Source organism: Gossypium hirsutum, chromosome D09 (genome assembly GCF_007990345.1).
Source record: "Gossypium hirsutum isolate 1008001.06 chromosome D09, Gossypium_hirsutum_v2.1, whole genome shotgun sequence".
In the NCBI taxonomy this organism is placed as follows: Eukaryota; Viridiplantae; Streptophyta; class Magnoliopsida; order Malvales; family Malvaceae; genus Gossypium; species Gossypium hirsutum.
The window spans coordinates 6,648,939-6,661,726 of record NC_053445.1 but is presented as its reverse complement, the minus strand read 5'-3'; the positions used below and the strand labels follow the sequence as shown (position 1 = coordinate 6,661,726).

The 12,788-nt window shown below is 36.4% G+C and overlaps 1 protein-coding gene and 1 non-coding gene across 2 annotated transcripts; one reads left to right on the top strand and one right to left on the bottom strand.

The window, feature by feature from the left end:
* The first annotated feature begins 722 nt into the window (after positions 1-722).
* TRNAA-AGC (transfer RNA alanine (anticodon AGC)) lies at positions 723-795 on the top strand. The gene has a single exon. It is a non-coding gene; the product is annotated as a tRNA-Ala (tRNA).
* A 184-nt stretch (positions 796-979) lies between these two features.
* Positions 980-3,267, bottom strand: LOC107944028 (probable polygalacturonase At1g80170). The gene is made up of 9 exons (XM_041101629.1): positions 3,096-3,267; positions 2,835-2,975; positions 2,529-2,699; positions 2,401-2,424; positions 2,066-2,273; positions 1,879-1,960; positions 1,678-1,786; positions 1,485-1,598; positions 980-1,336 (listed from the first exon to the last, which is right to left on the bottom strand). Exons 1-9 carry the CDS (start codon positions 3,264-3,266, stop codon positions 1,091-1,093), a joined length of 1,266 nt encoding a protein of 421 aa, XP_040957563.1. The 5' UTR covers position 3,267; the 3' UTR covers positions 980-1,090.
* Positions 3,268-12,788: the final 9,521 nt, after the last annotated feature.

Below are 12,788 nucleotides of genomic sequence, written 5' to 3'. Positions count from 1 at the left end.
TTTGTACGAGCTTACTAAGCATTCATTGCTTACGTAGTTGTTTATCCTTTATTTCACAGATTATTGGAAGCTCGATTGGGTTGGAAGCTTGTCAGAGTTATATTACACTATCCATTGGTTCTATCGGTACTTTTGAATGTTTTGATTTTTGTTATAATGACATGTATAGGTTATTTTGGTTAAATGTTGGTCTATATGTGTTTTGTTGATATTAGTCATATATTTGGTTTATGTTTTGGTATTTTAGTATGTGCTTAATTTGCCTTATAATGTTGATGTGTGGAATAATGAAAGACAAAATAGTAGTTGAAAATGCATATGAGGTATGTTTTATAACTTGGTGTGATTTGGTACTATGTTATAGTAAGTGTATATGTATTTTATGCTATTGAATAAGCGGTACAACTGGTACCAAATGGTAAGTTTTAGTAAATGATTTACATGTTGTGTATTAGCGCGATTAGACATAAAAAATTTAATTGAATTAGACTAACTTAAACATTTTATGGAATTAAATATGAATATTAAATATTTATCACTAGTTATTATTATTTTTTAATTCATTAATAAATTACCTAATTTTAATTGTAGATATTTGAAAAATATGAGTATTCCAAGCAGGCCAAGAAAGTTCAGAACATTGTAAGAGGAAAGCGATTTCTATAAACTTGGGGCAATTTGGATTTTCATTATGAGTGTAAAATTAAAAATTGAAACATCAAGGGGATGTAGCTCAGATGGTAGAGCGCTCGCTTAGCATGCGAGAGGTACGGGGATCGATACCCCGCATCTCCATTTAATGTATTTCTCTTAACTTTTTAAGTTCTTTCTTCAGCCATAATAGGTATATATATACATATAGTTTCAATGAAAAACAATCAGCTCATCGTTCTTAGTTTTGTTCAATGCTCATTCATATTCAAGTTCTCATTACTTGTAAATCATATTTTTCATTAAAGGGGAGAATCAATCATCCATCTTAAACAAATATTTACTTTATATAATAATCCTCAAAAATACATTTACACTTTAACATAATCAAATTCATAAAATTTACTATCTGCTATGTGCTAATTAAAAAAAAAAGAGTCTAGAAATTATCATGTTTGTCCAAACAAGGTACATTAGGATGGACCCTTCCATTTCTCAAGCCATGAGCATTGAGGCAATACGATGAAGTTTTGCCTTTTTGCTTCTCATTTCTCAAGTTAATATTTTTCATGGTAATGTTTCTACAAGGACTGGATTCACTGCACGAAAGTTGCACTGCTGTTTCTTTATGTGATGTGCCATTGATGTTTTCATAAGCTATGTTGCTAATCTCCACAGCTGTTGTCTGCAAAATATATATAGTACTAGTTAACATTAAGACCACTTCATTTTTAAATAAGGACGAAAAACCATTAACAATCCTATAAGGGAATAAGAAGTCACGTTGTCCTACAGGTTGAGTTCCATATCAATAAATTAAACTAACGTCTTACTTGATTCTTGCATTGTTTATGAGGGCAATAATATTGATCGATAACAATAGGTCGAGTTGAAGCATGAGAAGTTATATCTTCAAATCTAATGTTCCTCGCATGACCATGTCCTCCCTAAACACACAACAATGCTAATTATGGATTATATAATAGTTATTAATATATATGTTTTAAAGAAATGCATTATATATACCTGCCAAGTTTTGATTCTAACTCCATTAGTTGTTCCATGGAAAGAAACATTTCTTACATGAACAAATTCAACTTCCTCAGTTTTCCCCATAATTCCAAGGCTCCCAATGCTTCATATGGCAATCAAATATTAAAAGTGATATTAATACAGAAAGTTAATATCATAAAACAATGAAAGGAAGATGATTGTAAAAGAGCATACCTTATTCCATGACCCGGACCGCATTCGATGTTAGTGATATTGATATATTTGGAGCCATCTCCAATTGATATACAATCATCACCTGAATTAATGAATAAGTATATATAAAAGATTAAAACAAACATATATACAAAGTAATATGGAAAGTATAATGAAAAGAAACCAGCAAAGAAAGAAAGAAAGAAACCAGTTTGAATGGTTGTATTGTGGATAGAGACATTGGTGGAACGTTGGATGTGAATGCCATCAGTGTTGGGGCTGTTTCCCGGAGCTTTGATTGTAAGTTGAGTGGCATGAATCGAAGTAGAGTCTTCAAATGCAATGTGCATTTTGGGACTTTCTTCAAAGGTTAAACCTTTCATATCTACATTCTTGGAGTGTCCTATCATAAAACCCTAAAACCAAAAGCCACATAATTCTCATACAATTACAGTATACACAATTTATGTCAATGTTTCTTCGTAGTATATCTTTGTAAAACATATCTTTAGAAACCGAAAAACTTGAAATTTGAACACATACCGTTGGTTTCCGAAGTTGGCACGACTGTTACAAAGAGCAATGGACATGTATATATCAGTAAAACCCAACAAGAAAGTTTTACCATAATGTAAAATCTTATGTGCTTGTACTACAATATAAACAATTACCTTTTGGTTATCTTTGCAAGAAAGTTTCCACCAATTACCTCCCTGGCCATTGATGATACCAGATCCTTGAATGTGGAGACCATCGAAATTCTGAAAGCCAATCCAATGGTGACAATTTCTATTGCATTCCCATGTAGAAGGTTTGGTTGGGGCTATGATTCTCCCATCAATCTGCACCCCAGTTTATATGCAAAGTTTCTGATTAATACAATATTATATATCCTTAGTTTTATACACTACTGGTACTATTGCTAAATATATATAACTGAATTTACAATGGAAGTAGAGAAAGATAGATAGAAATACCTGGAAAGTAATGTTATTAGAGTTGCAATGTTTGCCGTTGAAAGTTAAAGGTTGCAGCAGAAACGTCTTCCCTTGAGGTACAAGAAAGGTTGGTGACGGAGTTGATGAATCGCAAGCAGCATCCCATGCACGCTTAAACCCCTACAGTATACACGACATTAAGCCAAGCATTTATTATCAGTAGGCATACAACACCAGTCCTTAAAATTAGCACCACACACAGCAGATAAAATTAAAAGGAAAAAAAAAGAAAAAGAAAACCTTAGAATCATCCTTCTTTCCATCCCCAATAGGTCCAAAGCGAATGACATTGAATGTATTGTCACCATAGCTATCAATATTTATGTTGCTCTTCTTCAACTGACGAGAAGAGCCAGTGAATACAGTGCATTGGATCAAAAGGACAAAGAAGAAGATTTTCAAAGTTGCCATAGTACGGAAGATACATACATGCATGCTTGCATGCATACATATATATATATATATATATAGTAAATTGTTTTCATAATCCAACAATGAAAAGGAGTTGGTTTTTGTGTTAATATTGACGTGAGTTTGTGTTCCTTTTCCTACTATAACTATAATAGCTAAATAAATATGTAATCGAAGAAGTGTAGTAAAAGTAGGAATCATGAGTTGGAAGCATAGTCGATGAAATATAATAACACAATTTATTAAGAAATTAAATTAGTTTAAATGATGAATTCAAGCCCATCATGAAAGCCTACTATTCAGTAATTAAAAAAATAAATTATAAAAATAGTCACCCAATTGTTTTGATCATTCAAATTTTAAAATTTTTATTTTAGTCATTATCATTATCAAAATTTAATGTTTTAGTCATTCCTCCATTAAAACATTAATGGTAGCCTTTGACGGATGAATTTTGTAGTGTGTGTCTGTTTTTAATTTCTAATTTTGAGGTTTTTAAGAAGTAAAACTAAATTGACAGAATGTGTAAAGTTGAGGGATAAGTTTTGTGAATTTTTTAAAATTAAGATTAAGTTAATAAAATCTGTAAATATTGGAGGGTTAAATTTATTATTATGCCAATAAAAAAGGTCATCATTAATGATTTCACGTAGGAATGACCAAAATATTAAATTAAAAAACGTTAATAACTAAAATAAACAATTTTAAACCTAAATAATCAAAACAGAAATACGTTAATAATTGGATAACTATTTTTACAATTTACCCTAAAAAGAAATAGGTTGGAGAAAACTTTAACCTGTTTTTACTTTATTTATTTATACGCTATTTTTTAAGTTATTTTTTTAATACTTGAATTTATCAAATTTGCATCTCCATTAGTCAAACCTTAAAAAAAATTTAACTAACAAATTAGTACCTAAATTATATATTTTTTTCTATTTTGACATCTAATTTTTTTTTGGAGCCACAAATGGTACTTAAATTATTCATCTATTATCCATTTTACACCAAAATATTATATCAATTAAAAAAGTTCTAGTTAATAATAGACCACCACGTCATTATAAACTTTTAAAAACATTTTTTAAATTCTTCTCCTCTTTTTTTTTCTTTTACACTATTTCTCTCTTTATTTATTTTTATATAATTTTTCCTTTTTTTCTTCTTTTATAAAGTCTGGCAGGACTAGCAATACTTGAAATTTGCCTCTTGAGGTAAAGAAGCTAGAGATTAATTTTTTTTGTTTTCAAATTTCATTGTCTACCTGTTTGTCTTAATGGAATCAAAGTTCTTTCATAGGTCAACACTAGAGTTTTCAAAATTGGATTGGACTAACCAATCAAACCAAGAACCGATCAAGATACAGGTCCGAAGATGGGGTTGAATCGATTAACCCAAAAATCGATATGGATTAATATTCTTAATAAAAATGACAATACCATCTCAATACCAACTCGAGAAAAATAACAACACCATAATAAACAATTGAAGTGCATTTAATATTCCTAATTTGATTTATTTACCTATTTAAATATTCTTTCTCACCATTTAACCTAATTTTTTTATTAGTTTCAACTATTATGTTTAATTATTTAATGTTTGTTATTTTTAAATGCACATATATATTCTAAATACGTGGTTTCCATAATTATACGTATGAGATAGAATTTTTATATTAAAAAGATTATTTCATTGGAGAGTTCAAGGACTCATTGACGCGGGTATCCTACGATTCGATAGTGCTAGTAACGCCACGGGGAACCCGTTCCCTCACCATGCCGAAGGGAATGTGAGCACAGTGGGGAAAGAGGATGAATGGAAGGTCAGAAGATGTGTTGCAGAAATAAGGACGCCTCTACAGAAAATCTGGGAGGTATTGGTTAAGAAAGGATTGCTCTGTCACTCTGGTAGAATTTTTGGAGAAGAAGGTCAAAGTTTTTGCAATTTTCATGGGATTGTTGGGCATGACATTCAGTCGTGTGAGGACTTTAAAAGGTTACTTCAAGACCGGATGGATAATAAGGAGATCAAGGTCCTTAACAAGAGGGAAGATGCCAACGAAAGAGAAGTATGCGTCTCTGATAGCCAATCATCAAGGCCCCTTATAGTGCTGATCGACCGTTGGTAATTTATTACGACGCGATGAGAGAGCCATTGAAACCACAGATGGTAATTGAAGTACCATCTCCTTTCCCGTATAAGGACAACAAAACAATACCATGGAGATATGATGTTAATATCGTTACACCGGAAGTTGAAAAGTCCAAAGCCATAACTGAAGATGTTGGGGAGGTAGGTCATTTTACTCGAAGTGGACGATGCTATTCTAAAGAAGTTGAACCGGTAAAGAAAAGTAGCGACTCGAAGCAAAAAGGGAAAGCAGTGATGCACGAAGTCGAAGTCGAGCAAGAAATTCCACCCGTGCAAGAAACTAAAAAGCCTGTGAATGAGGAAGAAGCTCAAGAATTCTTGAAATTTATTAAGCACAGCGAATATAGTGTGGTGGAACAATTGAGCAAGTAGCCAGCACGAATCTCAATTCTATCTCTACTGTTAAATTCAGAGCCACACCGGAATGCTTTATTGAAGGTGTTAAATCAAGCTTACGTGGCCAACAACATATCTGTCGAAAAGCTTGATAGGTGGGTAAACAATCTGAATGCGGACAACTTCATCTCTTTTAGTGATGATGAGATACCGCTAAATGGTAGAGGTTCGGTGAAAGCTCTGCATATCATGACCCGCTGCAAGGGCTACATAATACCGAACGTACTCATCGATAATGGGTCAGCGTTAAATGTTATTCCATTGGCTACGCTTTCCAGAATACCGATGGATTTGTCCTACTTAAAGCCCTGTCATTCTATGGTAAGGGTATTCGACGGGACGAGGCGCGAAGTCATGGGAAAGATCGAAATCCCTTTGGAAGTGGGCCCTTACATCTATGAGGTCGAATTCCAAGTCATGGACATTACACCCTCTTATAACTGCCTTTTGGGAAGACCTTGGATCCATTCTGCTGGAGCAGTCCCATCATCCCTCCATCAAAAGTTGAAATTTATCATGGATGGCTGTTTGGTCACAGTCGAAGGCGAAGAAGACATTGTCGCATCTATCTCTGCTGATGCGCCATACCTGGAAGTAAGCAAGGACACAGTGGAATATTCCTTTCGATCCCTTGAATTCGTCAATGCCACTTTCGTCGCTGAGGGAAACAGAATTTCGATGCCAAAACTATCAAGAAATACCAGAATGGGTGTCAAGTTAACCATAGGAAGGGGAGCTCGTGCGAGAAGAGGTTTAGGGAGACATCTGCAAGGAATAGTTAGGGCTTTAAAGCCAGTGCACCACAAGGCCCGATACGGTTTGGGGTTCCAGCCTGACATGCGCCAAAGAAGAAGACAGTGGAAGAAGGATCAAGAGAGAAGAATTGCAAGAACTTTGGGCCGAGAACTAGAATGGGAACCAATAGAGTACCCTCCTTTGTCAAAAACATTTACATCTACGGGAATGATGTACCCTGGACAAGATGATCCACGAAACATGCTGGGATTAATTGAAAGGGATTTTCAGAATGTCAGTATAAATGTCATTGACAAAGAAGCTGGTGCAAGTAAAGATGTCTCAAGGATACGCCCTTGCCCTCCTGGTTTCATGTTGAACAATTGGACTGCTGAGGAGCTTCTTGTAGTTTATAAGTCTTCAGAGTAATGCTAAACATTAACCTTTTATTGTGTCCTTAGATATAATAGAATTCTTTTGTAAGAGCTTGCATTCGCTCTTTATCATTTAAATGAATATCAATGAAGATGCATTTTGTCACGATTTTTCGCATTATCACTAATTTCATAATCATTTTCTCATTTCATAGCCTATCCTTACATTTGCCTCATTGCCATGACATAACATTTTGTTTGTTGTTTCCAATACTTGGATGTCCCCCTATAGCTTCCTTTTCCATTCAACTTTTAGGTGCTCAGATATTGACGACATGAATAAGCCCGTTACGAATCTTGAAATTGATTTTGAGAAGGCTGTTTGCTTAGGAGAATTTGAAGCCGAAGAAAATGCTGAAGATTATGTCTCGTCTCCTGAATTGTTAAGAATGGTGGAACAAGAGGATAAACAGGTTCTGCCTCATGAAGAATCTGTGGAAACAATAAATTTGGGCACTGAAGAGAGGAAACAAGAAGTGAAGATTGGGACTTCTATTTCAGAAAGTACCAGGCATAGTTTGATCACTTTACTCCGCGAATACAAAGATGTTTTCGCATGGTCATACCAGGACATGCCAGGGCTAGATGAAGATTTAGTGGTCCATAAGCTCCCATTAAAGCCAGAATGCAAGCCCATCCAGCAAAAATTAAGACGGATGAGGCCCGAAATGCTGTTGAAAATAAAAGAGAAAGTCAAGAAGCAATTTGACGCTGGCTTCCTACAAGCCTCCAAATATCTAGAATGGGTGGCTAACATAGTCCCGGTACCAAAGAAAGATGGAAAAGTACGAATGTGCGTGGATTACCGTGACCTGAATCGAGCAAGCCCAAAAGATAATTTTCCATTGCCACATATTGACACGTTGGTGGACAACACAGCAAAACATTCATTGTTTTCTTTCTTGGATGGATTCTCGGGGTATAATCAGATCAAGATGGCCCCTGGGGATATGGAGAAAACTACCTTCATAACAATGTGGGGAACGTTCTGCTACAAGGTGATGCCATTCGGGTTAAAGAATGCTGGGGCAACATATCAGAGAGCTATGGTGACGTTATTCCATGACATGATGATAAAGAAATAGAGGTCTACGTTGATGATATGATTGCTAAATCTCGAGGAGAAGAAGAGCATGTAATGAACCTCAAGAAGTTGTTCGAAAGGCTGAGAAAGTTTCAGCTAAAGCTTAATCCAGCCAAATGTACATTCGGGGCTACCTCGGGAAAATTGCTAGGCTTCATTGTCAGTGAAAGAGGTATCGAAGTTGATCTAGATAAAATAAAAGCCATCCAAGAATTACCTCCCCCGCGCACACAAAAGGAAGTCAGGGGATTTTTAGGGAGGTTGAATTACATTGCTCGATTCATTGCTCAACTTACCAATCAGTGCGACCCAATTTTTCGACTCCTTCAAAAACATAACCCGGGAGAATGGAACGAGGAGTGCCAAGTGGCCTTCGATAAGATAAAACGGTATTTGTCTAATCCTCCTGTACTAGTACCACCGACCCCTGGAAAACCCTTAATTTTGTACTTGACCGTGTTTGAAAACTCAATGGGTTGCGTACTGGGGCAACATGATGAGTCAGGGAGAAAAGAAAAGGCGATCTACTACCTCAGTAAAAAGTTCATTGAATATGAGGCAAAATATTCGTCCATTGAGAAATATTGTTGCGCTCTGGTTTGGGTAGCTCGGAGACTCAGACAATACATGTTGTATCACACGACATGGCTAATTTCAAAGCTGGACCCAATAAAATACATGATGGAATCGCCGGCACTATCAGGAAGAATGGCACGATGGCAACTCCTCCTTTCAGAATATGACATTGCCTATGTAAGTCAGAAGTCAATAAAAGGGAGCGCAATAGCTGACTTCTTAGTAACTCGAACGATAGAGGAATATGAGCCTTTAAGATTCGATTTCCCAGACGAAGACTTAATGTGCATCACAAAAATAGAATCCGAGTCATCAAAAGAGAAGTCATGGAAGATGTGCTTTGATGGTGCGTCAAATGCTTTAGGGCATGGAATTTGAGCAATCCTGGTATCACCAGACGGGAATCATTATCCGTTCACTGCAAGACTGAACTTCTTCTGTACCAATAATATCGCAGAATATGAGGCCTGTATCATGGGGCTTCGTGCAGCTATCGAACGAAACATCAAGATCTTAGAGGTGTACGGGGACTCAGCCCTAGTGATTTACCAAATCCGTGGAGAATGGGAAGTGAGGGACTCAAAATTGATTAAGTACAGCGATTTAGTGGCTGGATTGATCAAGGAATTCAAAGAAATAACTTTTCATTACTTCCCACGAGAAGAGAACCAACTGGCTGATGCCCTAGCCACTTTGGCTTCAATGTTCAAAGCAAGTAGAGAAACAGAAATAATGCCCCTCAAAATGAGCATATACGAGGTCCCTGAACACTGTTGTAGCATTGAGAAAGAAGTAGACGGACGGCCTTGGTTCCATGATATCTTAGAATATATCAAGAATCAAAGGTATCCCGAACAAGCGAATGAGAACGATAAAAGAACAATTAGAAGAATGGCAGCGGGATTTGTTCTTGATGGGGATATCCTGTATAAAAGAGGAAAGGATCAGATGCTTTTGAGATGTGTGGATGATGTTGAAGCCAGAAAAATACTTGAAGAGGTCCATGAGGGAGTTTGCGGAACGCATGCCAATGGTTTCAATATGGCCAGAAAGATCATGAGACTCGGTTATTATTGGCTGACAATGGAAAGTGACTGCATCAATTTTGCCAGAAAATGCCACAAATGTCAAATCTACGGCGATAAAATTCATGTAGCCCCTTCACCCCTTCATGTCATGACTTCTCCGTGGCCTTTTTCTATGTGGGGCATGGATGTCATAGGGCCAATTTCTCCAAAAGCTTCAAATGGACATCGATTCATTTTTGTGGTTATCGATTACTTCACAAAATAGATTGAAGCCGCTTCGTTTGCCAACGTGACGAAGACTGCAGTGTGCAAGTTTTTGAAAAAGGAAATCATTTGCCGATATGGTTTGCCTAAAAGAATCATCTCAGATAATACCACGAATCTGAACAATAAGATGATGAAAGAAGTGTGCGAGCAGTTCCAAATAAAGCATCATAATTCCTCGCCCTATCGCCCAAAGATGAACGGGGCTGTTGAAGCAGCTAACAAGAACATTAAGAGGATCATTGGGAAAATAACTGAGACATATAAAGATTGGCACGAGAAACTTCCATTTGCTTTGTTTGCATATCGCACATCTGTGCGAACATCTACGGGAGCAACTCCTTTCTCTCTAGTCTATAGAATGGAAGCTGTGCTACCTATCGAGGTTGAGATCTCCTCTCTGCGAGTATTGATGGAATCAAAGTTAGAAGAAGCAGAATGGGTTCGAGCTCGATATGATCAGTTGAACCTCATTGAAGAAAAACGTCTAAGGGCAATTTGTCATGGGCAAATGTACCAAAAGAGAATGATCGCAGCCCATGACAAGAAGGTACGACCAAGAGAGTTCCATGAAGGAGAACTCGTTCTGAGAAAGATTCTCCCAATACAAAAAAAACTGCGAGGAAAATGGGCACCAAATTGGGAAGGACCATACGTTGTAAAAAAGGCATTCTCAGGAGGAGCTTTAATCCTTACCGAGATGGATGGGAAGGAGTTACCGAATCCGGTGAATGCAGATGCGGTGAAGAAATATTATGCTTAAGATGAAAACCCGAAAAGGGCATCTTAAAAAAAAAAAGGGATTAGGGCGAAAACCCGAAAAGGGCGTCTTGATTAGTACAAAAAGATTAGGATGAAAACCCGAGAGGGCGTCCTAATGAAACAAACCTGGCGGTCGAACGATAGGTCAAGTAGTAAGACTACAGTATTTGAAGCACTTCTGAAAGCTCGAAATTTTCTACGCAAGAAGCCATGCTCGAAAAGATTATTGATTGAGGAACGTGGAAGAGTTCATATGTTGAATATCTAGAGCATTTGTATCCGTTGAATACGACCTTTTCTTTCTTTTTGACATTTTTACTCTCATTGGTTAACTTTCTTTGTTTGCCACATTTGAAATAAAGGAATATGAGATATCCTTTTTGTCCCTACCTGACCATTTTCATGCATCTCATTATGTGTTTATTTAATGATAAATAGTGAAATGACATACTCTAAACAAAAGAAATGTCAAGCATTACCCGGATAAGAATTTGATAAGTGCAAGAGCTTCAAAGCAAGAACAAAGTTTAACCAAGGGCAAAAAGGTGATATCTGAGAAACGTCGATTACTCGTAAAGCTCGAAGACAGGTATGAGGCCTGAAGAGAAGGTCGAGAATCAAAGTGATGAACGCAGATCCTCAACAATCATGGCGAAAATGACATACGACCAATATGCTTAAGGAGCACTGCATAATCATGTAGGCATAAAGGCATTTAAGACAAACATGTGCATATCATGATGACATCATGCATGGCATATACAGGTAATCCAGTAAAGCAAGAAATCTTGAATGAGAGTCGCACTGAATCAAAGGAAAAGATACCCGAGTTCTACCAAAGGACTGGTTTTGGTATTTTGATGTTTAATATTCATGCTTTCAAAGGAAAATCAACTCATATTGCGAGAGATGAGTTGAGCCTCAAGACACGTTGAGATATTTTTAATTTTTTTTCTTCAAAATCAACTCATATTGCGAGAAGTGAGTTGAGCCTCGGGGCACGCGGAGGTATTTTTAGTTTATGTTTTAAATTGACTCATATTGCGAGAGGTGAGTTAAGCCTTTTAATTTTTGTTTTTCAAAATCAACTCATATTGCTAGAGGTGAGTTGAGCCTCAGGACACGCTGAGGTAATTTCAATTTCTGTTGTTAAAAAAAAATCAACTCATATTGCGAGAAATGAGTTGAGCCTCAGGACACGCTGAGGTAATTTCAATTTCTGTTTTCAAAATTCAACTTATATTGCGAGAAATGAGTTGAGCCTCAAGACACGTTGAGGTATTTTCAATTTCTGTTTTAAAAAAAAATCAACTTATATTGCGAGAGGTGAGTTGAGCCTCGGTTCACATGCTGAGGTATTTTCAATTTCTGTTTTTAAAAAAAAATCAACTCATATTGCGAGAGGTGAGTTAAGCTTCAGATTACACACTGTGCTATTTTTTTCAATTCATATTGCGAGAGGTGAGTTGAGCCTCAGGACACGATGAGGTAATTTCAATTTCTGTTTGTCAAGAATCAACTCATATTGCGAGAGGTGGGTTGAACCTTTTAATTTCTACTTTTTCAAAATCAGCTCATATTGCAAGAGGTGAGTTGAGCCTCGGGGCACGCTGAGGTATTTTCAATTTTTGTGTTTTAATTTCAACTCATATTGCGAGAGGTGAGTTGAGCCTCAGGACACACGCCGAGGTATTTTCAATTAAGCCTTTTGATTTCTGTTTTTCAAAAAAATCAACTCATATTGCGAGAGGTGAGTTGAGCCCCAGGTCACACCGAGGTATTTTCCATTTCTGTTTTCATTATTATGTTTTTGAAAGAATCAACTCATATTCTGTTTTCAAAATTCAACTCATATTGCGAGAAATGAGTTGAGCCTCAAGACACGTTGAGGTATTTTCAATTTCTGCTTTTCAAAATTCAACTCATATTGCGAGAAATGAGTTGAGCCTCAGGACACGCCGAGGTAATTTCAATTTCTGTTGTCAAAAAAATCAACTCATATTGCGAAAAGTGAGTTGAGCCTCAGTTCACATGTTGAGATATCTTTAGTTTTTGTTTTTAATGTCTGTTTTTAAAGAGTCAATTCATA